General features: G+C 61.1%; 1 protein-coding gene across 3 annotated transcripts in view; it reads left to right on the plus strand.

Moving 5' to 3' along the window:
• COL5A1 (collagen type V alpha 1 chain) overlaps positions 1 to 23179 on the plus strand; it is a gene marked incomplete at its 5' end in the record, with an annotated part of 155075 nt that extends 131896 nt beyond the window's left edge. The window contains 14 exons of one of the 3 annotated variants that reach the window (XM_082657319.1): positions 683 to 736; positions 1281 to 1334; positions 2108 to 2215; positions 2333 to 2386; positions 2478 to 2531; positions 2663 to 2770; positions 3919 to 3972; positions 4793 to 4828; positions 5204 to 5257; positions 5646 to 5901; positions 6810 to 6922; positions 9784 to 9852; positions 13405 to 13638; positions 20581 to 23179. In XM_082657319.1, coding sequence (XP_082513445.1) covers positions 683 to 736; positions 1281 to 1334; positions 2108 to 2215; positions 2333 to 2386; positions 2478 to 2531; positions 2663 to 2770; positions 3919 to 3972; positions 4793 to 4828; positions 5204 to 5257; positions 5646 to 5901; positions 6810 to 6922; positions 9784 to 9852; positions 13405 to 13638; positions 20581 to 20727 — 1395 coding nt within the window. In that variant the 3' untranslated portion in view covers positions 20728 to 23179. Of the gene's footprint in view, positions 1 to 682; positions 737 to 1280; positions 1335 to 2107; positions 2216 to 2332; positions 2387 to 2477; positions 2532 to 2662; positions 2771 to 3918; positions 3973 to 4792; positions 4829 to 5203; positions 5258 to 5645; positions 5902 to 6809; positions 6923 to 9783; positions 9983 to 13404; positions 13639 to 20580 lie in introns of those variants that run through there. The other 2 variants (XM_082657320.1, XR_014296933.1) reach the window with 2 other exon arrangements.
• Between the last annotated feature and the right edge of the window lie 2462 nt (positions 23180 to 25641).

A 25641-nucleotide genomic window follows, 5' to 3' on the forward strand; every position in this document is an offset into this window, starting at 1 on the left:
GACCCTCCTGCCAGAAGGGGAAACGCACACACAGTCCCGACAGTGGTTCTGCACACAGAGCCCAGCGTCCTCGACCGCCCCCCCCAGAAGCCCCCCCCCCCCGCCCCCGGAACGTCAGGATGACCTGTTTCTGCCCGATGGGAGTCAGATGCTCTCCTCAGAAGGCTCTTTCCACATCAGCCCCTGGAGCTGAGCTCACATTAGACGTTGCCTCTCACCTGATGTCAAGTGTTCTGAAACGTTGCTTCAAGTTTTGAAGGCTTCGGGACACCGGCTCTGGGGCCAGTTCCCCCGGAGAGATGTCTGCTGTTCTGCCACTCCCTAGCCGCTGACCCAGGACAACACCTGCCCTCCCTGTGCCTCGGGGTCCACTTCTGCAGAAGGGGTGCTGGCAGGCGTGGTGGGAACGTTCCCCAAATGTAGCAGAACTGCAGGTGGCAGGCGGGTCCCCTACGCCGCTGCAGCCCACGGGCTGAGTGTAGAGGTCAGAGCAGAGGATTCCAGGACCACCTCCACGTAGGGCTAATTCTGCAAAAGAAGAGACAGGCAGTTTCAGGGCTGGCCGAGGACAAATCAGACTGAAAACTCTGCGTTTTTCTTAGCCTCAGACCCACCCAGCCCTGCCACGTCTTAGCTTAACTGTCCCTGATTCCTAAATGCTCTGTTCTCTCTCTGACACCAGGGATCCCCGGGCCCTACTGGTGAACCAGGTCCGTCTGGGCCTCCGGGAAAAAGGGTAAGTGATGCTGCAAGGTGCCCTTGCCCGTCAACCTCCTGAATGAAGTGTGCCCTTCCCCCGCCCCGGCTTGGACCCTGGGGCCCTAGGCGGCTCGAGGAGGAAAGCGCTTCTGTTTGAAGTGCATTCCCTGCTCAGCTTCCTGCCTCATCATCAAATCTCAGACCCACTAGGTCGATGCTCCGCTCCGTTTCGGATGAGCCCACTGCTGACGCCATCAGTAACGGCCTTCGTGGGAGAAAAACACCCATGGAGCTGAAAAAACCCCTTTTCCCCCTGGGTCAGACCTTTGGAAAAATCAGAACAAGCTACTTGAATGATTCAGTCTCTCTCTGGGGCTGCAGTAAACTTGGCCCCTGGTGTGCAGCCAGGAAGGGAGGCTGCTGGAGTGCCCTCTCCGCAGCCCGACCGGGGGCCTTTTCTGGACGCGGAGGCCCTGGGCCTCGTGCTAAGGGCCTGGGAGTGACCTCCACGGCCCCTCCTCAGCTCCTCACTGAGCTTCTGCGGACCCACTTGTCACGTGTCGCTCTCTTGCTCCTTCCAGGGTCCCCCCGGCCCCATAGGTCCCGAAGGCAGGCAGGGAGAGAAAGGAGCTAAGGTAAGTGCTTTTCAGCCCGGCCGTGGTCACGACCGCGACCACGCGTAGACCTTACGGAGCGCGCCTCGGCATGGTGGCCGCAGGGGTGGGGACTGGACACATACGTGAACGTGTGGAGAGGGGCAGGTCGGGCTCAGAGGGAGGGGGGCTGGCTGCGCCTCTGGGTCCGGGGTCCCCGACTCTGCTGTCACATTCTGTCTGCCCCGCCAGCCTGAGCGGGGGAGGCCAGTGCTGGGTGCCCTCGGGCCTGGCGTTGACCCGGCCAGGCCTCAGCTGCCTTGCCTGTGAAGCAGAGATGGTGACGGTGCCCACGTCAGGGCTGAGGAGACGGTGGGGTGCCCGTGCGGTGAGGTTAGGGTGCAGCCCTGTGCCCAGAGCCCTCGAGGCCACCCCCCCGCCGGGAGGTGCTGGGCGGGACCTCTTCTTGGAGGTGCTCCGGCATTGCCTGAGACAGTGATGGAACTCGTCCAGCCCCACGTCTGCCCAGGACGTGGCGGCCGTGCCCACCAGGGCTTCCGTGCCAGCCATAACTGCCGCTTTGGCCATGACAGCTGGGAGGCTGGAGCACAGTTGACTGTGGACACTGGTGGGTGGAGGATTGGGCAGGGCGGCCTCGATAAGGAATGTGGAGAATCGGGGGCAGCCCCTGGATATCTGGGGGCATCTGGGGTTCTCTCCAAGGCTCCTGGGGGTTTCTGAGCAGCAATTCTGGGCTGGGGTGACCGGAGCCTCAAGCATTGGGGTCCCACCGTGTCCTCCTTGGTGCCCTGCAGGGAGAAGCCGGCTTGGAAGGCCCTCCTGGGAAGACTGGCCCCATCGGCCCCCAGGGGGCCCCTGGGAAGCCCGGGCCCGATGGCCTGCGAGGAATCCCTGGCCCTGTGGTGAGTGGCCCCCGGGGAGGCCTGGGGGGCGCGGCTACAGAGGGAGGGGAGCAGGGGTGAGGACGGGAACGGGGATGGCCAGGGCGGGACTCACACGGAGGGTCAACTGTCTTTCAGGGTGAGCAAGGTCTCCCAGGAGCCCCAGGCCCCGACGGCCCCCCCGGCCCCATGGTGAGTCCCGGATATGCTCCCGAGGAGCCCCCGGTGGTGGCGGAGGGCGGGATTGGGAACGAGAATTCTGATCCCGCTGCCTCCCCCGCAGGGTCCCCCAGGACTCCCTGGCCTCAAAGGAGACTCTGGACCCAAAGGGGAAAAGGTGAGATGGGGCTCCAGGTGACTCTGTGGTTGAAACTCAGGTTGAAACTCAGCTGTGCTGCCACGTCTAGCTGGCCCGCGTGGCTGGACGGGAGGTGTCGCCACCGCCAACGCCCCTTCATTTTCCCACAGGGACATCCGGGCTTGATCGGGCTCATCGGACCTCCGGGCGAACAGGGAGAAAAGGGGGACCGCGGCCTCCCCGGCCCGCAGGGCTCCTCTGGCCCTAAGGGAGAACAGGTGCGTGGGCTGCTGGCTCTGTGTTCGTTAGAGCCGGAAGGACGTCCCCACGTCCATCAAATCAAGATGGGAACAGCTGAGGGCACGGGCTCGCCCAGGTGACAGCAACCTGGGGCAGAACTGGAGCCCAGGCCGGGCCCTCATTAGCCCTCGTGGTCCTGGTGACCTCAGGAGTGAAGGTCATTTCCCCCCACTCTGTGCAAGACCCTCCGACCCAGCTAATTGTCCAGGAGGTCACTGGCGACGCTCAGCCACATCCTTGCTCCCACCTTGAGCCTGTGTATGCACACCTGACCCTAGACTTGCCTGGGAACCCCTGTCGCTAATTGGAGTTTGAAGCCCCCAGGAAACCACAGCCAGGGAACCCTTAGCCTGCAGGTTTCGCCCGTCCTGCGCCTGGGAGCTGCTTGCAGTGGATTCCATGGCCAGGAGAGGCGGGGAGCGAGTGGAGGCAGGGGGCGGGGGGACCTGGCAGGCCGGTCTTTCCCGTCCCCATGTCAGGGCCACAGGGCCGCACTCCAGCCTGTGAATGACCGCTTCCCAAGCCAGGTGTGACAGACTCACATGTGCCCCTGTGCTTTGCCCACCTTGGCCTGCACCTGACCTGGAAGAGGACAGGACGCCCGAGACAGAGCTGGAGGCGGCAGAGCCGTGAGGCGGGGAGGAAGCTTGTGGGGTGACGTCCCCCAGCCCGGCCTCGTCCATGGTGTCTCCCTGTGGCACTGAGACCTGGAGAGAGGGTCGTCTCAGAGGCTGCAAACTCCGAGCGTGGGAGAAGCCACTGGGAGGCTGGATGGACAGACAGAGCAGACAGGACCCCAGGACACTTGCCGCCCCCGGCCCGCGGCCCCTGCTTCGGGAGCGGAAAGCGGCCAGAGGGGACCAGGCAGGGACGGTTCACATTAGAACATTAGAAGGCAGCGTTCACACTCAGCCGCCCCCCCCCACCGCCCTGCGGGCAGCAGCGCCGGGTGCCCTGCCTCACAGCAGGTGTTCAGGCCCTGCCGGGCCTAGCAGGGAGTGAGGGCTCCCCTCGCACGTGGCCAGCCTGTGTTGGGGGAAGAGGCCAACGAGAACCGAGGGGCGTGGCTGCAGGACAGGCTCCCTCCTGATCCGAACACTGACGACTGCGTTTCTGCTCCTTTCAGGGTATCACTGGTCCTTCGGGCCCGATCGGCCCCCCGGGCCCCCCTGGCTTGCCGGTGCGTATCTGGGAGGGGCGCGCGGCTCCCCGGGTTGTCCTGGGAGAGTGGGGGGATGGGCCTCAGAGTTACAGGGAAGTCATGGGACCCCCTGGGGTTGGGCCACCGCCCAGGTGGACCTGGTGCCCCGCGCCACGGGTTGATCTGCTCGTTAATTCACATGCGCGTTCCAAGCAGTGGAAGCAAGGAAGTGCGGTCACTGGGCTCTGGTTTCAGGCTGGGGAGGAGAAGTGGGGAGCCTCTGTCTCCGGGCATTGTAGGGCATGTGGACAGCCCACGGTAGGCACCTTGGGGGCTGGCCCCCCACCCTCCCCGTCAGCATGAGCAGAGCCAGCCCGGCCCGGATGTGAGGAGTTGGTGTCCCGTCTTCTAGTCACCAGCCTGGGGCCCCCCCATGCAGCTGGGAGACCCAGGACTGCAAAGACATCCTCCGGCCTTGAGTCTCTTCTCACCCGAAACTAGTCAGCCTCTGAGCCCCACCTGGGCCCGGGTGCACGTGGCCCAAGGTAGCCCCGGCTGGTCTGATGCTGGCCCCTGCTGTGGGCTGCTGCGAGGGCTGGAGCGGCTCCGTGTCAGGGCCTCTGGCTGCCTGAGCTGTGATTTCCCTGCTGGGGCGGGTGGGAGGCTGACCCGGGGCACTCGGGACCCTCCTGGCCTCCGTGTGGGTGAGTGCCTGCCCCCGCCCACCTCCCCTGTCAAGCAAGTACAAGCATAGACTCTTGGAGGGGGGACACAGGTGCAAGGAGGGCGTGAAGAGCAGGCTGGTGCCGGGAGGGGAAGGGACCGCCCACCAGCTGACGCTCTGCCCCTCTCTCCGCAGGGCCCTCCTGGTCCAAAAGGTGCTAAGGGATCCTCAGTAAGTGGTGTTGCCCCTGAGCGGCCCATGCCCCCCGGGGGGGGGACGTGCATCACCCTTGGATGAGAACCGCCCTGGGGTCCCCTTTCCCCCTTGACTCCTGGGGCCGGTCGTTCACACCCCTCCTCTGTGGCTGGGCTGCCCTGAGTCATCTCAGACTGAGGCTCCCTGCCTTGCAGAAAGGGCTCTGTCCCCCTAAGTCCCCTCCTTGAGGTGTCCAGTTCTCACACCTGGGACTGGGAAGGGGCCCCAGCATGTTAGGTTTGTCCCTCCACCTTCTCCACGTGTTTCCGGGGATCATTCTAGACCTCAAGGGGGACTCAAGTCACATCAGGGCTCAGTGACCAAGGTTGGTTCTCCTTCCTTTTTCCCCAGGGTCCAACTGGCCCGAAGGGTGAAGCAGGCCAGCCAGGACCCCCCGGCCTGCCGGTGAGTAGCCCTTGAGGACTTGGGAGCCAGATGGGGGTTCTCCTAACACCGAGGGAATCGTGGAAGCAACTGTGTGGTTCAATCCCAAAACGTGTGTGTGTGCGTGCGTGTGTATGCCCAGGTGCCTCTGTGTGTGCACATGTGCGTGCATGCGTGTGTGTGCATGCATGCGTGTGTGTGGCAGGAGCAGGCAGCCCTAGACAGGGCCCCGAGGGATGGGTGTGGAATGTTCCAGAGACAGAGAAGAGGGAAAAGGACTGTACTACCAGGAGGGGCCGGCGTCTGCGGCCCAGGACCCTGCAGGTGCGGCCCTGGCGGTCCCGGCCCGGCCACCACCCGGGGCTGCCTCGTCCTCTCCCATCCTTCACTGTCCCTCTTCCACACCCAGGGCCCCCCAGGCGAAGTCATCCAGCCCCTGCCGATCCAGGCGTCCAGGACCCGGCGGAACATCGACGCCAGCCAGCTGATGGACGAAGGGGAGGGTGAGAACTACATGGACTACGCGGACGGCATGGAGGAGATCTTCGGCTCCCTCAACTCGCTGAAGCTGGAGATCGAGCAGATGAAGCGACCCCTGGGCACGCAGCAGAACCCCGCGCGCACCTGCAAAGACCTTCAGCTCTGCCACCCTGACTTCCCCGACGGTAAGGCGACCGTGGACCCGGGGACAAACGGAGGGGTCGGGGCTGAGCAGCCGGTGTGGCGGGAGGGACCCAGGCCTGGACGGGCATGCACCTCGCTCGGCCTCAGGTCCCCGTTGGTGCAGTGGGGATGCAGGTCCCCCTTGTCACCTGACGAGGCATCCTAGTAGGAGGGGAAGCCGTCCTGGGAGGCCGGGGAAAGAGGTCAAGTCTGTGAGGTCACGCAGAGCCGGGGTCTAGTCTAATCTTAGCCACTGTCTGGCAGGTAACCTGCTCTACCCGGAGTCCCATGATCCCTACCTACAAAATGGGAATTAAAACACGTGCCCATCAGAGGACGTGTATACAGTGTATGAAATGCTTTGGGCCTGACGTGGTGTTGGCCGCAGCTGCCGTCAGTGTTAGCAGGAGTCCTCGTGCTGGCATTTGAAGTTGTACTTGGGCGAGTACTGTTTAGACTCCAGAACTTCAGTCCCATTCTCACCATTAATAGCCAAGCACTACCTACCTGCTAGAAAATAAGATCCCACTGGCTTGCTCTGGGAAGGATGAACTCTTCTGCAAGATTTAAGGGGTGCCTGTGGTTCCAGTTGACTCTGATCCTAAGTACGTGAACTTCTAGTTTCCCTGGAGCACCTCTGGGTTCCCATCCACCCGCCAGCAGGCAGAGCTTGGGCCCCGTGGGCCTCACGCTCCAGCTGTGCTCTTGGTGATGCGTCTGTCCCTGTCACTCCATGGGCCCAGCAGGATGCCATTGGGCAAAGCCCAGAAAGGGCTGTGCTGCGGCACATGCCCGGGCTGTGTGCTGGCCCTGCTGGACTGAGATGTGGCAGCTGCTTCTGGAACTGTCCAAGGAGCAGCTCTCCCGACCCGCCTCTCTCCCTAACCCCACCCCTAACCCTGCGATCCAGGTGAATACTGGGTGGATCCGAACCAAGGCTGCTCCAGGGACTCCTTCAAAGTCTACTGCAACTTCACAGCCGGGGGCTCGACGTGCGTCTTCCCCGACAAGAAGTCCGAGGGGGTGAGTACCCGCCTCCGTGGCCTCCTCTCCCGGTGGGGCCGGGCCAGGACTCCAGACATTTCACGTGCGGGCAGCTTTAAGAATGAAAGCCAGAAACGGGCCAGATCTAAACTCACGGCTGTCCCTCCGCAAGTAGACTTGAATCTGCCTTAGGAAGAAATTTCCAGCAATGGGACGGGCTTAGTGCAGCCTCATTTGTGGAAGTTGAAGGGGTGGTTGGCTCGTGGCTGTCTTCCCCCTACCACACCTGGGGCTGGGATTTCCGCCACTGGTTGGTCAAATCCTTTCTAAAATGACCCTACAGTTCTGACCTCAGAGCAACCTGAAACCCATGGAAGGACTTTTGGGAGCGAAAGTGACCCAAATACGTCTTTTAGAAGCTGGCGTTTGCTGAAATTCTTAGCGTCAGCTTCCTGGGTAGTCGCTCCTGAGCGCCATGCGTCCCTCACAGTCTGTTCAGCGAGGTTCTGATCCGTGGAGATTTTGTGGGGTGTCGATCTGAGTCTCCTCTGTGGTCTTTCAGCGTCCTCGCCTCTGTGGTGGGGTCTCTGTGTGTGCGGAAGGGTGTGAACCAGTGTGTGTGGATGGGTGTGCAGGTGGTGTGCGGTGGCATGTGGGTGGCTGGTGGATGGCATGCAGATGGCATGTGGATGGCGTGCAGATGGTGTGTGGATGGCGGGTGGATGGTGTGCAGATGGTGTGTGGGTTGCGTGTGGGTGGCACGTGGATGGTTGGTGGATGGCGTGTGGGTGGCCTGTGGATGGTGTGTGGGTGGCACGTGGGTGGCGCGTGGACGGCTGGTGGATGGCACGTGGATGGCGTGCGGGTGGCGTGTGGATGGTTTGTGGGTGGCACGTGGATGGCACGTGGATGGTGTGTGGGTGGCACGTGGATGGCGTGTGGGTGGCACGTGGATGGCGTGTGGGTGGCTTGTGGATGGTGTGTGGGTGGCGTGTGGATGGCACGTGGGTGGCGGGTGGGTGGCGTGTGGATGGCGTGCAGGGACAGGCGTGTGTGGCAGGCGTGTGCTGCTTTCTCTCAAGCACGCGTTGGAGGCCAGGCCCACTGTGGCCCAGGACAGGTGAGGAAGGGGGGCGAGGTCTCTACCTGGGAAGATGGTGGAGACTTTGGCCGCAGTGCCCTTTGCATCTGCCTGGGCAGACCCTCCTCCGTAATGTCCCTCCCAGAGGGCTCCCCATCCCGTGCCGCACGCCGAGGGCAGTGGGTTCCTGGAGCCGCAGCCATGGTACCTGTGCAGGTTCAGGGTGGGGCACGGCAGGAGCCGGGCAACCTGTGGTCCTCGGCTTCCCGGCTGCCTCAGCGCCCAGAGCCACTTCCTCTGGAGGGAGAGGTGCCCTCTCCCTAAATCTCACTGTCACCGAGGGGAGCTCCGGCACTCCTGTGGGCCGGCAGGAACAGGGGCTCTGCACTGACGTGGATGTCTTGGGGACCCCTGTTTCATGTTCACGCTCTCCCTACCTGGAATTTTAAATCCTTGGGAACCCACACTCCTGGCAACAAGACCCCTGTGGTTCACAAGGAAATTCAAACCTCAGGACCGTTGCATCTGGCAGAGGCCCAGGAGGAAAATCAAGTGGAAAAATGCTGGCTCATTCTTTTGTTGCTGTCTGTCCTCTGCAAACGGCCTCGCTGCTGGAGAGCCAGTAGGACGCCCCCCAGGAGCCCTTGCTGGTGGTGGAGCCAGGCGGACGGTGGGCTTGGGGCGCTGAGTGACGCCCGCTGCTCCTTGCCTGTCCTCTGCACCAGTGCCGACCGCCAGGGCCCCACGGGCTGGGAGCCTCGGGCGGGTTGAGGCATTCTGCCCAGTCTCCCGGGTTGCAGGGCCCCCTTGGTGGCGGAAGGGCTGGGGATGGAGGGCAGAAGTCTGGACGAGGCGCCAGCCTGCCCACGCCTCTGGTCCTGCTCTGGGAGGAGGCGGCCTTCGTGCTTTTTGGGCGCAGTGCTGACAGCAGCAGGTTTGGAACCAGAGGGGAGAGTCCCGAGGGGCGGGGGCAGGCTGGGCTTGCTCTTCCTCCAGTGGGGCCGCTTCTCAGGATCCCCTGCACGAGGCCAGCTCAGAGGAGAAGCCAGGGAATGGGGAATGGGACCTGGCGCCCAGGCAGAGCACCGGAGGGACAGCTGGGAACAGGCTGGACCTGTGGTCACTCTCCCCAGAGAGAAAACCCCACCACACACCCGGCACACACGCTGCACACGCACCATTTTACACCACGCTCACACACACCATGTACGCCCACATCCTATGCAGAAACACACACGCACGCCTCACACCCAGCCGGACCTCAGTAGGGTCTCCTGCCCACTCTGTCCGCAGGTTGAGGCCTTGGAGATGGAGCCACGACCCCAGATCAGGGGATCGAATCAGGGAACGCCCACCTGTCTGCTCTCAGCCTATCAGTAGTAGATGATAGTCTCTGGGCGAGACGAGTGAGGATCCGCCCGTTCACCCCTTCCTTAGTTCACTCCAGGAGCAGTTTTCTGCAGTCACGAGGTGCCAGGCTCTGTCCTAGGTGCTGGATACCCAGATCGGGTCAGATGCAGGCTCTCGTGACCCTGCACGTGAAGCAGGTGCTCGCGCCTGGAAGGCACCAGGGCTCCCCCGTCCCCATCGCGGTCAGGGGTCCATGCTGGAGCGAGTGCCCAGCTCTGGGGGAGTTAGGTGCACCTAAGGGATCTTCTCCCAGGAGGCCATCTTGCATCTCCGTGAGGGCAGGACGCAGGCCCACTTGGGCGGGGAGAAGGCGTGTGTGCAGGACGTGGGAGCATTTCTCGTGAAGGCAGAAGTAACACTGTCGTTCTCTCTGTTTCTCTCCCTCCCCACCTCCCGCCTCGATGTTTAGGCCAGAATCACTTCTTGGCCCAAAGAAAACCCGGGTTCCTGGTTCAGTGAATTCAAGCGTGGCAAACTGGTAAGACGGCCTTCGACTCGTGTGCAGTGTCCGTTAAACCCACCCGTTTCGTATCTTGCAGAGTAAAATGGCCCGCTGGCCCAAAGAGCAGCCCTCCACCTGGTACAGTCAGTACAAGCGAGGGTCCCTGGTAAGTGGCCACGGGGCTGTCTGCTTGCGGCACGGCCTGGCTCGGCTCTGCATGGGACTAATCGCCCCCAGCGCCGCACCTGCTCTCGCCCTCTGGCCAAACTGCTCCACGGCCACGACCGCCAGACGCGGGCCGGCCCCTCCTGCCACGCTGACGAGGGTTCACTGTAGCCGGGAGCAGCTGAATGGTTGTCTCTTCGGGTGGAGGACACGAAGCTGGCATTCAGAGCCCCCGCTGGGTGCCGCCAGGAATTGAGACCAGAGACACCAGGAGTGGAGGGTCTATTTTGCTAAGTCCTAGCGGGCAGCTTGGAGGAAGTGGGTCCTGGACCATTAAACCATCCAGTTCTTTCCAGGATCTGTCCTACTTGTGCCCTGCCCCTGCTGTGGCTGGGGGCCGAGGGGCCATTCCGGTTGCCGACGGGACCCTGGGCTTCTCCGCTGCATCGCCCGCGACCGTGCTGGTCCCTGTGTTAACTTCTGGGGAGCCAGTCTTGAATAGGCCATCCCGGAGGTGAAAGGCAACGGGCATCCCTCTAAAGTTCTGGATGTGATGCTTTTCTAGCCGGTATAGAGGCCAAGGCCATTTGGACCCGATCCTATGGGGCCGGCGACGGCTGCCACGCGGCAGGGTGTTTTCCCCGAGCATCTCGGGAGTTTTGATTTGGGCCCGTTTCCGGAATCAAGTGCAAAGTTCTATGCTCCCTTCCCGGCAAGTTCAAGGACTAGGTTCCAGATGTGGCCGCGTTGCAGGTGCCACGAGAGCCCCCTTTGCTTCCTGCGTTCACTCTTCGGCTAGTGTCCCACCTGGGCCATCCTTGAAGGACGTCCTTCTCACTCAGAAGCCAGCTCTCGGGTCCACGACTTGCGGGCCCGACCCTCTGCCCTCAGTTGGCTCCCCGGGGGGTCCCAGGGCCACGTTCCCCCAGGACTCAAGAGTAGGGCCTTCCAGCGGCCTCTGCCCGCTGCACTTGGGGACCCCCCGTTCCTAGGCCCGGGGGTACTCGTGCTCAATTAATATCTCACGGCCCGTAGCCCTGATTCCCAGCCACTGCGGCTCTTTCCAGATACTGAAGGTTTGCGCTCACCTTGCCACGTCTGGGGACTTCCTCTCGTCTCTGTGTGGGGACCTCCGGCACCCTCACCCCCTTTTTCTCCTGCTGTTTCTTCTCTCCTTCACCTCCTCGGTGCTATCCTCGGGAAGGAGCCACTGGCAGGCAGAAGGACCTGAAGTGGACGCCCACTCGGGGAGGCAGTGCCCGGGGCCCTTGAGCCGGGTGGATAGAGGTGGGGGGGTGGGGGGCGCGGGAGTCAGGAGGAGCCGGGGCCGTGGTCCTTTCTGCAGCCGTGCTGGTGGCCTTCTCCAGACAGGGCCCCACACACCCACCCCGTTGCTCTGTGGAAGCAGGTAGAGAACACCCACTTTCAGCCACCAGCCCAGAGCCTGTCTGCTGCTTGGGTCCTGTTTCGCAGACAGTTGACCAAGGATGGAGGTGAAGGGACAGTCTAGGGGAAACATCACCGCATCTTTGGCATTTTCCTGCTGCATCATTTCTAGCAGCCTGTGACCATCAGAGTGGACAGGGCATAAATACAGGTCCCTCCCTGAAGAAAGAGGTGCTTTTCTGGGCCGGCTGCCCTGGGCGCCCCACGTGAAGGTGATACTGCAGAGCTGCTTCCCGCCGGGAGGGCGGGGCCTCATGACGGGGCTCTGGGACTCCATCGTGGGGCGGGGCTTGGCCGTGCCTGTCGTCCTCCACCTGCCCGGCACTGGGGGCTTCAGGTCCTTCTGCGTCCAGCACTGCCCGCCTCTCTCTGCGCATGCGTCCTTCCTACAGTCAGTCGCCTTCCGTCCAGGAGGAACAGCCAATGGCCCAGACTGCGGTTGGTATTCACTCTCCCTCCTCAAGGTCTGGCTGGAAGTCGGTGTCTGGTGGCTGTGTGGGGAGCTGGCCAGCAGCTCTGCGCTCCCCCCGCTCCGGCGGCAAGGGCAGGATCCCAGGCCTGGCTCACCGCCTTCAGCTCTAACTGTATAGACATCTCTATACATACGTGCACAATATCGGCTTAAATTCTCGCTCGTGTGTTCAGGACGGCTCTCTTAGGGTAGGCTGGGGGCTAGGGTCCGAGACAGAGCAGGGAGGAGAAACGCGGGTCTCAGATGCTGACGTCCGTCTGTGCGTCGTCTGACGGGGAGACGTGATGGGCCACCCTGCTCTGCTGGGTGTGTGAGGAGAGCCTGGCCTCTCACGCTGAGGGCCTTCAGGGAGAGGAGAGAGCCGCCTCGTCCCAGGGGCTAAGGACCGCCCCCGCCCCTGCTGTGTCCAGCAGCTCAGAAAGCTGCAGTTTAGAAGACGCGGAAACCGATCCGTCTCTCGGGACGCCTGGCACTGGCCCGCGCCCGGCTGAGCTCTCAGCCCCGCGTGCATCCGACCTGCGATGCTGCGAAGGCACTGGAGGACCAACACTGTCTCCCGGTGCTGCCCTGGGTTTGCTGGCAGAGAGCGGGGCTTTCAGCGAGGCTCCTGCCGCCAGAGCGCCCCGGGCTGCCCGCTCAGTGTGGGCTGACCACCCCAGGCCACGGCACGGCCCACTCTGCTTTCCACTGGATTCCATGCCCGGGCAGGGGCAAGAAGGGCCTCTCCCCTGTGCCTCCACGATGCTGCCTGGTCCCTCCAGGCTTCTGGGTCTTAGCCGTATGTCCTGTGACCCTCTCACAGGCCAGCCTTCCTGTCTGCTGGCCAAGACCCCATGCCTCAGGCCCCTTCCTCCCCAAAGCCACCTGCCCTTCCTGTCTCCAATTCTCATGGCCCCAGCCAGGTCCTTGTACGTCACAGAGATTAGCCAGTGGTTTTCATGTATTAGCATAATCTAACAAGCACCGTTTTTTCTCCGGCATCGGGGCACAATGACAGGGATGTACATGCCAAGCTCATGCCCTCAGGGTACTCATGGTCCAGGGAGGGCTGCAGACCAGGCCCCAGGTGCCTCTGACACAGGAGTCCAGTGCTGGTGTGGAGGGCTTGACAGCCAGTAGGAAAGATGGACACTGAACCGGGCCAAGGTGGGTGAGGGCACCTAACCTTGGCAGGCTTCCTGGAGGCAGAGGCACATGAGCTGAACCCTGGAGGCTGAGTAGGGACCAACCAGGTAAAGTAGAGTGGGCGGGTTATCTAGGTCCCTGAAAGGAATGAGGCGTGGTTCACAGTGTTCCAGGGAACCCCCCAGAGAGCCCAGTGCATGCTGGCCTGGGGCCCGGGGCCCGGGCGTGCAGCAGGTTTCCAGGTGGGGCTCTTGGCGTGGCCCACGCTCCAGAGGAGACAGCGAGTGGCTGAAGCTCTGGAAGCCCCGGCCGTGTGGACGAGGGGCTCTGCGCAGCCTGTGTGCCCTCCCTGCTGAGCGCCCCTTCTTGTGCCCCTGCAGCTCTCCTACGTGGACACGGAAGGCAACCCCGTGGGCGTGGTCCAGATGACCTTCCTACGGCTGCTCAGTGCCTCCGCCCACCAGAACATCACCTACAACTGCTACCAGTCGGTCGCCTGGCAGGACGCCGCCACGGGCAGCTACGACAAGGCCATGCGCTTCCTGGGCTCCAACGATGAGGAGATGTCCTACGATAACAGCCCCTACATTCGCGCCCTGGTGGACGGCTGCGCTGTGAGTGTCGCCCGCAGCCCTGCCTGGGGGGAGGGATGGGCGACGGCGTCCGTCGGTGCCTCACGCAGTTCATTCGCTCACCACGAACTTCCCGGGCACCTACCGTGTGCCAGGCCCTGTGCGCAGCGAGGGCCCAGGCACAGTGCCGCTGACCGTGGCTGGCGGACGTGGAATCCCCAGGCCAGTGGTGGGGACCTTCCCGCGGAGCTGGGGTCGGGAAGGCCACGCTGAGACCTGATGGCAAAGGCCGACCGGGGTCCCTGATCCCGTGCCTGCTGTGACGTGGAGCGTTCTTGGTCCGATGCGGAAGTTGAGATGCCTCCACTTTTGGGGAATGTCCGGAGCTGAGTCTGAGTTTGCTCCTGGGAGTGTGGCCGTGCTGGGAGGTGTCCTGCAGACTCAGAGGGCGTTGACAGTGTCAGCCCTTGTGACACCCCCGGCCCTCACTGGGTCACCTCCCTGGACCCTGTGCCGCCCTCTGGGAAGGACGTTCTGCTCAGGCCCGAGAAGCCAGTCAGGCCTGGGGTTGCTTCGCTCTTTGGCCCCCGGCCCCTGCGCTTGCCGGGGTCAGCCCCTCGACTGTGCCTCCCGGGGCTGCGTCTGCCCTGGGCAGCCCGGGTCCGAGCTGCATCCTCCTGTCCTGGGCCGTGCACGGGGCCCAGTCCTGGTGAAACCCTCGGTCGTGTCCCTCCTGTGGCCTTTCCAGGACTGGAGATGGGGGTGTCAGCAGGAAGCACCGCCTCTGCGGGTCTTAGTGTCACATCTGACATCAGACCCCCGGCCTCTCACCACCTGCTCCCCAGAGACCCTGCCCGAGGCCCCCCACCCAGCCTGGCTCCCTTGGGGGACACTTAGTGTCCAGGGCCAGTTTCGCGGTGCCGGCGCCTGTGGACACCCTCCTCTGGAAGGCACTGTGCCTCTGGTCTCGAGGTCGGGAAAGCTCTTCGCTAATTCCCAGGCCCCAGTTCCGGTCAGGGCCCTTCCCGTGGATTTCCACATTGAGGGAACCACGTGCAGTCCCTTCTGGTTCTTCCTGGTTCCAGAAGGTTTCACCACTTGGCTCCAACACCCTTGTTGTACAGAGTGGCCAGGACACGTATCAGAGCTGGTCACAGGTGTCCCGGGCACTGAGCTGCCTCTGCGTGCTGGTGAGCGGCCAGTGCTCCTGCCTGTGCGTCCATCTTCCCCGCTGGGCGTTCCTGTCCTGTGCTTTCGGGGCATGTGTGTGGGATCTGAGGGTTCTCCCTAAGGCCTGCTGAGGTGGTCTGGCTACTTGGCCAAGACAGAGTGTCTGGATGGCCCTGCAAGGCAGGAAAGTGGGAGGGCAGTGCTGACCCACTGGGTCACTAGTAGCTGCTGAGGGCAGGACTCGGGTGGATCCAAGTTCACGTCCCACCTGCTCCCTGGCTGCCCCGCTGCGACTGGGATGGACCCTTCAGCTGTGGGAAGCTCCAGTCCTTCTCTCTACAAAAGGATCCAGTTATAACCCCCAAGGGATTCCTTGGGGCTAGAGGTGAGTGCAGGGCAGGCATGGGGCCAGGGTGCCCGGAAGGGCGGCCTCCCCTCCACGCTGCCCTGGCCCCCGGGACTGGTGACGGTCAGTCCTTCAGACCTGCCCATGGAGTGCGCAGAACTGGTCCCTGTTTAAGGTCAGATAGGGATGCAGTTCCTTGTGGAAAGAGATCCAGAAGCATCCGGAAGCCTCAGCCGTCCAGCATGTGCTCACGTTCCTGACGCAGATGCCAAGCTGCTCCCAGAAGGCTGTGAGGCACCGGGTAAAGTCATCCCTCACGTCTGTCTTCTACAAACAGAAGTTATAACAGCACCGCGTCACAGGGCTGTTCCAGGGGGAACGTGCCTAAAACGACCTCAGAGCCGTGCTCAGCTGCCGTGAGCCCCAGAAGAATCCCTGTTCCTGTGATTGTTTTAGGCAACACGGGCTCACAGGCACAAGGCAGTCACGGTGGAGGTGTGAGGAGAAACAGGGACTCTCGTAGAGCAGAGGCAGAGCCTGGGACGGGGCTTGGAGCTCCTTGGCTTCCACGGCAGAAAGGGAAACACTCTGGGTGGCCCCATACGTGTCATCTGGTAAAGCGTGCAGACTGGTTTTCTGGAAGAGAGACCGTTCCCTGGAAGGGATGCTGGGAGAATGTATCTTGTGAAGAACCGACTGGGGTGAAAAGGCAGAGGCCCCTGGCCCCCTAATGCAGCTCAGAAGCCTCCTGCACTCTTGAGAGCTTCCTGGGAAGATTCCAGTGCCCCATGCCTCTTCCTCTCGAAGCTCCCTGCCCAGAAGTTTCCAGTACTGCTGTCGAACTCAGAACCTGACCTCCCGGCTCTGCAGGCTCCCAGTACAGGGCAGGCTCGGACCTTCCTTAATCCTACAATCCAAAGTCCTCTCCCTCTGGCCCAACGTCTCCTGATGACGTGGGTGTGCTGTCAGCATCTGGGGCAGCTGCCCATTGCTTGGGCCTTTCAGGACATCACCAGCATCCATGCACCCAGGGCACGAGGAGCGCTCCCCACTCCTGGGTGATAACCACTCATCAGGGTCTTCACTTTATTTTGTGAGTGACCTGCCAAGACCCTCAGGGTGTGGCAGAGCTGAGTCTCCTAATTCCCACCCCAGCATTCTTCCCACCACAGTCCCTTCCTGGCATAGCTGCACCTTGAATGCCTCCATCAACGGGGAGCTCACTACCTCCTGAGTCAGCCCAGGCCACGGTTCTGAAGTCTCAGTGTTAGGAAGCTCTTCTGAGAAATGAGCTGGAACCCGTTTGCCCATTATTTCCACCTGTCATTCCTGTTCTGTTCCCTTAAGGCATGCAGAGAAAAGCTGGTTCTAGACCAGAGTTTCTCAGCCTTTGGGGCCGGATGATTCTTTGCTGTGTGTGGGTGTGGCAGGGGAGTAGAAGGGTCCTGCGCACTGTAGGATATTGAGCAGAATTCCTGGACTTGACCAGCTAGATCCTCTACCCACTCAGCTGTGACAACCAGAAGTTCCTCCAGACAAGGCCACATGCGCCCCGGGGAACAAAACTGCCATTCTACAGGAAGGACAGTCAAAGATTTGGGGATCGCTCAGAAGGCTGGAAGGACCAGGCTCCTTCGCCTCTACCCAAAGAAGTCAGCCCTGCTGCCCAGGAGCTCCGCAGCTGAGATCCACGGGACTCCCGACCGTGAGCTTCTCCTTGAGAAAATCAACAGCACCGATCCAATTTTCTGCCCCGACGCCAGGAATCCTGGCAGTCATTTCTGAGCTCTGTAGTGGTCCTCTGGGCATCGCCAATGCAGAGGCAAGACTTAGCAGCATGGGAATATCTGGATTTGGCGCTTGACATTTTTACTTCTGGAAAAGATGTTGCCTTTGAGGAGGTGGAGAGATCATGACTCTAGACAGAATAATCCTGTTGATGGAGGACATGGGCCCACGTTCCTTCAGGCAGGGGAGGGGATTCCGGGGAGGGTTGGGCCCAGCAGAGCATGGAGGTGGGGCATAGGGGCACTTCTGAAGCACGGCCTGGAACGGTCAGCGCTCTGCTCACCCCACCCAACTCCGCTGCCCACCGGAAGTTCAGCCACAGTTTGAAAAGTCACATCCCTCCCAGGTAATCCTGCAGGAGGCCTGAAGGAATGCGTGCTAGCTGCCTCCCCCGGGGCGGGGGGGGGGGGGCCTGCTTGATTCACATGGTGATAAGGGCCAGGGCTTCCCTGGTGGCGCAGTGGTTAAGAATCCACCTGCCAATACAGAGGACACGGGTTTGAGCCCTGGTCCGGGAAGATCCCACATGCCGCGGAGCAACTAAGCCTGTGTGCCACAACTACTGAGCCTACGCTCTAGAGCCTGCATGCCACAACTACTGAGCCCACGTACCACAACTACTGAAGCCTGCGCGCCTAGAGCCCGTGCTCCACAAGAGAAGTCACCGCAATTAGAAGCCTGCGCACCGCAACGAAAAGTAGCCCTTGCTCGCCGCAACTAGAGAAAAGCCCGTGCGCAGCAACAAAGACCCAACGCAGCCAAAAATAAATAAATAAAACAAATCTATTTAAAAAAATAAGAGCCAAAGACACTGGGATTCGGACGCTGGCACGATGCGGCCCTGTAGCCTGATGGGTGGGCCACTGAGCAGGGCCGGCCCTGTGGAGGAGCACAGATGACCGGGCAGGAGGCCCAAGGAGCCACGCCACATAAATCCCCTTGTCTGTGCAGCTCTGCGCACCCCCGGGGGCCATTGCCAGCCCGTAATGGTTATTAATGCCTCAGGAACGACGGGGTAATGGAGCGGTATGCGCACGGCGGCTTACAGCTTACAGATGCCCCCGCTAAGCGCTCTGATCATCGGAGCTCTGGGGCCCATCAATCCGAGAGAAGTCACCCTGCCAGCTGAGCACGCGCCGCCGTCCCTTGTGGGCGGAAGAGACGGGCGCCGGCCCTGCCAAGGGCTGTTTGCCCCACTCCCTGGGGGGAAGGAGAAGGCTGGGCTGCCCAGCTCACGGGTGCACGAGGCTCAGGCCGCCTGTGGCCGAGGCCGCACAGCTCCCCGGGACAGCAGCAGCCCAGGGGAGGCCAGCCCAGACGTCTCACTTGAGTCCCTGCTGGGTGGTTGTCGGACCAGTGAGGGGTAGAGCTGGGGCAGGCAGGGTGGACTCTGGCCCCTCCTCGCTGGACTGGCCGAGGGAGGGCGAGGGCTCAGCTTCCTCCCAGGGCTCCATCCTGCAGGGGCGTGGCTGGGCATCCTCTCTGGGGACCCCGTGTTGGAAGCTCGTAGCATCTGTGCCCTTGAGCTCCTGGCCGCCGGAGCAGGTCCTTCAGACAGTGTCGCTCAGGGGATGGCCGTGACCCACGTGTGTCCGAATTGCCCGAGCTGCGTCTAAACCAGGCAGACGCTGCATCCACCCTAGGCCTCCTGAATCCCACCTCTGGGAGGGACCAGAGCCGGTAGTGCTAACGAGCTCCCGAGGGGACGCACGTCGGCTCGTAAGTGCGAGTCCTGGCTTTAAAGCATTTCCGGCCTGGCCTGCTGCGGGTAGGAGTGAGCGCTCTCCTTAAGGCAGGGCTGTGAGGAGGACAGGTTCGCGGGGTCAGGGAGGCCCTTCAGGAGGCGACGTCTAGAAGCTCACAGAGCAGGTCTCTCCCAGGCTTGGCACCTTCGTGGAGGCCTGGCCAGGAGCCCTGCCCCCATGAGGCTTCCTTCCATCCTCGCCACCTCCTGGAGTTCCAGTGGAGAAAAATGAGCCGCAGAGAGCATGTTACTTATCCATGGCTTGTAACAAATTACCTCCCAAAGGTAGCACCTAAAAAAACAAATATCTGTCATTTGACTCAGTTTCCGAGGACCAGGACTCTGGGGGCAGCTTAGCTGCATGGCTGTGGCCCAGCATCTCTCCCGGCCTGCATGAGCTGCCGTCACAAATCACTGCAGAGCAGAGACTTGTCGAGAACAAGCAGTTGTTTCTCACGGTTCTGGAGGCTGTATGTCTGAGCTGGGCGCCGGCTGACGGGCTCTGGTGAGGGCCCTCCCCCGGGTTACAGACAGCCGCCTTCATGTGGGGTTAAGAGCTTTCTGGCTGTTTCTTAAAGGGGCACGAGTCCCATTCATGAGGCTCCACTCTGACCTAATTGGCTCCCAACGGCTCTGCCTCCCAACTCCGTCACAGTAAGGCTCGCCCACCTGGATCTGGGGGCCACACACAGTCTGTCCCTAATGGTGCCGTGAGGTTGCTGAGCTGCTGTCACATGAAGGTGCCCTCGTGAGGGGCTGTTCCTCACCAAGTGGGCTCCCCCGGGGAGGGATCCGTGGGGGATATGGGGCTGGGGCCGTCGTGGAAGCTGCCGCCCGGAGAGTGAAGGCCGCCTCATAGCAGCTGGACTTACTGAGCGCCTCCCCAGGGTCATGCAGGGCTCCAGGGGCTTTATGTGGTCACACAGGTGATGGTCACGGCCTCCCCCAGAGGGAGGGACCCACGCTGTCCCACGGGAGGGGAACAAGGCCCCGGGAGGCACTGCCTTCTCCCTCAGCTGGACATGCCTCGCTGGGGAAAAGACGGGAGGGAGGGCCTCCCCGGGGCCAGATCCAGCTGAGGATGTGCCTGGTCCAGTGCGAGGTGGAGAAGGCTGCTGGTCCCAGACAGGTGGGCAGACCGTGTCTACGAGGATCCGGGACCCTCGTCTTGGGGGAATTGATGGGGGACGGGGTCAGTGCCTCCCTGACAAGTGTCCTAATGCTCAGGGTTGGCTGTAGGTGCTGTCTGACCAGGGTGGACCTGCACCTTCACCCCCTGTATTCTGGGAGATGTGGAGGGCGGCAGAGGGGTGACACCACTCCTGGAGCAGTTCTGTCCCTTTCCTGGGGCTCACTCTCCTAATCGGAAACGTGGGGCTCACGTCCCCCAGGGTGGTGCTGAGCGTGAACTCAGATGCTCACAGGGATGGAACAGGTGGTCGGAGCAAGGGAGAGCCTGATTCATCCCAGTAGATGCTCCTCCCCCAAGCTCGCCCGGTCCCTCCATACCTCAGTTTACCCAGTACTCCTCTGAGGGCGGGTAAGGCCCCTGTCCTCGAACTTGTGAACGCGGATCCCTCTCACTTCCGAGCGCGGTCCAGCCCGCTGATGGCCCCAGGGAGGGCCTGCGATCCGCTGTCGCGGTCTTGGGATTCTCAGACTTCCTCATCTTCGAACAAGGAGTCCCTGGTGTGGATGTGCCACCTGGCGGGGAGGGGACACGGGTCCAAATGGGCTGCGGACCCTTGCACGGCCTCCTTACGCGCGCTCCTGTGCCCCTCCCGGACGGGGGGTGAGGCGGACGTCTTGGGGTGCGCCGCCTGCTCCCCACGGCTCGCCCTGCTGAGGGTGGGTTTTCGGAGCCGTGGCGGGCGTGGATGGCTGGTTCATCTCGGAGCCCCCGCTGACCTGCATCCCCCTCCCTCCCCTTCCCCAGACAAAGAAAGGGTATCAGAAGACCGTTCTGGAAATCAACACCCCCAAGGTGGAGCAAGTGCCCATCGTGGACATCATGTTCAACGACTTTGGTGACGCGTCACAGAAATTCGGCTTTGAAGTGGGGCCGGCTTGCTTCGTGGGCTAGGAGCCGCGCGAGCCTGGCCCCAAGAGCAACCTCGTGACCTCAGCGCACCGCCCGCGGGTGTCCTGGACGGTGAAGGCCCCTCGTCCCTCCCCACCGCGCCGGGCCCACTCCACACCCAGAGAGAGCAAAGGGAAAGAGCCGGAGTCCCGGCCCCGAGACGAATCACATGACCTAGATGCCCCGCAGCCGCTGCTTTGCTCCAGTTCCGTTCCGTCTACACCACACTCCCCAGGGAAGGGAACGGGGCCCACGCGTCTCGCCCCCGAGCCCGTGGATCTCGTTCACTGAGAGTCCACAGGGGCCCGGGTGTGGCTGCAGTATTTGGAGATCATGTTTTGTTTTTTTGGAAAAAATTCAACTTGAAGATGTGTACTTCCCCCGACCTTCAAAAATTGTTCCGAGGCAAGCCTTGTAAAGGTCGCCTCACCCTCCGGAGCCTCTGTTTTTAACAAGATCCATTCACAGGCCCAGTGTCATCCTGCATGTGCCTTTCCGATGGATTAAAGGTGCTTTTGTTTTTGTGAGTTTTAAGTAAATATTTGTATTGTATGGTCACAAATGTACAGTGTCCCTGACTTCCAATCGTGCCTGTAAACCCCGCTTTGGTCCCACCGGGAGAATTGAGAAAACAGGTGGGGTGTCCATCGTGGGATGCGGTCCACACCCCCGCCCGCTCAAGGACGCGTGAGAAATTAGAAGTTTGCCAAGGGCAGCAAGAATTCACCCCACCATTTACAAAGCAGGCGCCGGTGCCCCTTTCAGACAAGTCTTTGATTAGCTCTGGGTTTTACTTTTTAACAGGGAGAAAAAGAAAAAAAGGATTTTATACTTTGCCTTCTCCACATGCACTTAGATGGAAACGCAGGCTTAAGTTAATTTTAATTGCTTCCTTTTTCCGTGTTTCTTCCTGCAGAGCCTGATGGGAGGATGTCCAGGGCAGGGAAACCACATTTTCTGTAGATGATAATTAAATGAAAATTGGTGCTTATTTTTACACTTCTCTTTCGTGGTGCTATCTGTTAAGATCTCCTTGAAGGTGACACTGGGGGTAGCTGCCATGCCTCGTTCTCCCATCTTTCTCCATCCTGGCTATTGCCTCCACCATCCGGGTTTTTGCCAAGCACATTAAGGTAAATGCGGGTCACCTTCCCTCCCATGGCCCCGTTCTCCTCCCAGACTGCAGTGAAGCCGCCCCAGGCCGGGTACCAAACTTAGGCCGTGCATCTGTGATCTGAAAACACACACACACACACACACACCCCACATGGTCGCTTACCGCGTGGTCCACGGTGTAACGATGGCGGATTGTATTCTGTTGCCGAACGTTTGTGGTGCTAATTTCTGCGTTTGTTGCAAGAACTGAATTGAAGCGGCAGCACGTGGCCTCAGCTGGGCCGCCTTTGCTGCAGCCTCAGCAGACAGACACATGTGCAATGAACTCTGGGAGTCCCTCCGGGGTTGCCAGCGGTGCCTTTTCCCCACGAAAGCGATGTGGATTTTTCCATCCGCAAACGCGCTGGGTGCGGGTCTCAGCCGCGCGGGCGCTCGGGGCCAGCCGGGCTTCATCTGATACTGGTCCTCCCTGAGCGAGGGTGAGGGCTGGCAGGGCCAGCGAGGAAGGGCGATCCCTTTACTGTGAAAAGCTGCCCGTGTGCAATGCCCTTTCCTTCCACAATGGGAGAAGCAAGACAGGCCCCAGGGCCCCTTGCAGCCTCCTCGGGAGGAGCTGTGACAGGTCCCAGCTCTGGTGCTGTTCTCCGCCCACCCCGCCTCATTGGACCGTGGTTCCGGCTGAGGAAACCACTGCGGAGCAACCCAAGAATAACAACACACCGCCCACGAGGACTTCCTGGATCCCTCTGGAAACTGAGTCTTGCTGTTGCCAAAGAAAAGCCTGGCTTCGAGATTCTTCCGAACCCAGGATGCCAGCGTCTGCCAGCGACCCTCTCCTTCATCTCGTCAAAAGAAAAGCCATGTCGGAGCATCGCCCTAGGGCGCCCTGTGGGTTTTGTCTAGGTCATGTGATTCCACTTTGATTTCTCATCCTGCCCGAGTTCTCCTTTTATTCTGTCGATCTTTTCCTCCATTGGACCCTTCAGAGCTGTTGTAATTTGTACTGAAGTCAAGATGTGTCCCGTTTTCCCCAGACCACTTAGCTATGGTATATTGCAATAAAATTACTTCTTATATTTGCAGAAATTCTTCTGGCGTAATTTTATTTTTTCCCCCTCATCTACATAATTGGACACATGTTGGCGAAAAGCAAAAGAAAACGGTTCAAAGGAAACCTGTGGTAAAGATTCTAGGACATTAGGCCCTTTAAAACTAGAATGTTGAGTGACACATTGTACATTTCCTAAAAATCCAGTAGACGTGTTCATACGTTTTAACTGTAATGCCCAGGAAAGGGTGTTTTAAAGTATTTTAAACCTGTGTAACAGAGGAATAATTGTAATCCTTTTTCAATAAATCAAGATTAATGTTTCCACCGTAAACAGATGTGATCGGCTGTCTTCTTAAGTGTGACCAGGGCCTTCCCCTGCATTAAACCAGTGTTTGACCCCAGTCTCAGGACAGGAGAAACTCTCAAAATCCTGGCCAAGGTCACAGAAAGTGGAAGGAAGCCACTGCCCAAGCCACGCGCCAAGGGAGCTCTTCCTCGGAGGAAGTGGCAGCGGGCGTCCGGAGACAGAGCTGTGCCTTGGGGTGCCCTTGGGTTGTGGTCAGGCACCAGCCCTCCAGGCTTCCTGGGGGAGTTTCCACAATCCTGGGGCATCCCGACCTCGACAGTGTGCGGGCCTCACTCTCGCCCTGCGGAGGTGGCAAGTCCCCAGGCTCCCCCTCTGCTGTCCAGCTACAGAGCGGGATGATAGTACCCGGCCCCCTGGCTCGTCCTGGCCAATGACCCTGAGCAGAAGTGGCAAGTGGCTCTTCCAGTCTGACATACTGGCTCCCTCTTGCGTGTCACCAGCCACGTTCCCAGAGTGGCTGCTTCCCCAGTGAGTGGGTCCCGGAGGGAGTCCCTGACCAACCCTCCGTGAGCTTACAGCATGAGCGAGAAACACGTTGCTTTCAGCCAACGCTGATGTCAGGGATTGTTGTTACTGCAGCAAAACCTAGACCCAGTGGCTCTCAGAGTGTGGTCCACGGACCATCGGCACGGGCATCAGCACCTCGTTAGGAATGCAGATTCCTGGGCCCTGCGGCAGACCTGCTGACTCAGACACGTTGGGGGCGGCCCCGTCACCTGTGTTTTGACAAGGCCCGCAGGTGATTCTAGGGTTGGCTCGGGTTTGAGATCCACCAGCCTGGACAAAACGGAGCCGATGGGAAAGTGAGACCAGGAGTGGGCAATTGCTTTGACAAACACCAATGCGAATCGGCGGGTCCCCCTGCCAGACAGTGGAGGCGGAGCTATTGTCAGAAGATGGAAGGCTCCCCGTCTCCAGGGGCAGAAAGTGAGGTCAGATCGCTCTTTGCTACCTGGGCGAGCTCACAGGCCGATCACGAGCAGTAGCGCGTGACCTGGGAAGAGGTCGGAACGAGGATGGTGACGCAGGCCACTTGCTCTCGACTGCACTTGGCACGAGAGGAAACAGAGTCCGCAGACTCGAGGGTTTTCGGGGCTGGAAGAGGCAACCGTTTCTCAGCATCGACGGTTGAAGATGAAACTGAGAAACACTCTGTGGGACAAACGCCAGTGAAAGCTCGTTCCTCACAGGTCTGAGCAACACACTTGTTTGGAACCTCGGCCTGGGTTGCAGCGGCGCCTAATGAGTGACTCAGGAAACGGTGTGGCGCTCCCGTCAGAGCCGGGCAGGTCGGAAGCTGCTGCACCGACGTCAACACAGGGAGTGGGGCAGGCGGGGGTTGTGGGAGCTGTGGGCCTGGGTGCTGGTCCTTGGAGGCCAGTGAAATCCAACGGGCCGGAAGCTGATGACCTGGTTGAGAGGTGTCCTGCAGGGAGAGCCGCCAGCCTGGCCTGAGGAGTCCATGACCGAGACTTAGAGTGACCCGCAGGCCTCCAGGGGTCGCGCTGGCCCACAGGTGCCCCGCGGGGCTGGGTGACGGGGCCTGGGAAGACCAGGGGTGGCCTCCCCTCACTGGAGGCGGGTGCTCACAGGTGAGCAGGCTGAGCCTCGGGGAGGTGGGGGAGGAGGCTTAGCGTTTAAGATTGTAGCGTCCTGAGTGAGACGCATCTGGGGCAAGGCCCTGCAGAGCCCCCATTTCTCTGCACCTCCTTCCTCATCCTGGAGACTTTGCAGGTGAAGGCACCTGCCCGTAGGCTGGGCCAGAGGAGGAGAGCCTGCAGGTGCTGGGATGGCTGGAGCCTAGAAACCAGCGAGCAATCCCACCTTGCGCATCCCCGGGGATGGGAGCAGTGAAGCTAGACTCACTTGGGTACCGCTCTCCCAGCCCCAGGGCCCGCCCCCCGCCCCTGCACCGTCCATCACACCCCAGCAACTGGTCCGCAGGAGCTCATCAAGCCCCTGCAGCCACCCGCAGCTGGGCTGGGTCTTCTGGAGACGTGAATGGAGCCCTCACACCGGGACTCTGCTCCCCTCTTGGGAGAGGTGAGATCGGTGGAAACGAGGCTGCCAACCTGGGTCTTGGCTTCAGAGCGGCTGAGTATCTGCAGCTCACAGCATCTGTCTCAGGCGCCCTGGAGAGAGAGTGCCTCGAACCCCCGCAGGAGCTAGGTAACGGCTGGCCATTGGCCTTTAGCGTTCCCACGGGGCTGCGTTAGTTCTTGCTGGATGAGGGGAAACACCTGTCCCCACAAAGGAGCAAGCAGGCCATCGTTCACCGTTTGGAGCTGGAATTAATCCAGGCTTCCCATGTTGGAAAAGATGCCCTCAGTGCCCCTTATCTTAGCACTGCTGCCCCATGTCCTAGGGTGCCCTTGGAGTGGCA

The sequence above is a fragment of the Grampus griseus genome (genome assembly GCF_964374135.1).
Source record: "Grampus griseus genome assembly, chromosome: 6".
NCBI classification, from domain to species: Eukaryota; Metazoa; Chordata; class Mammalia; order Artiodactyla; family Delphinidae; genus Grampus; species Grampus griseus.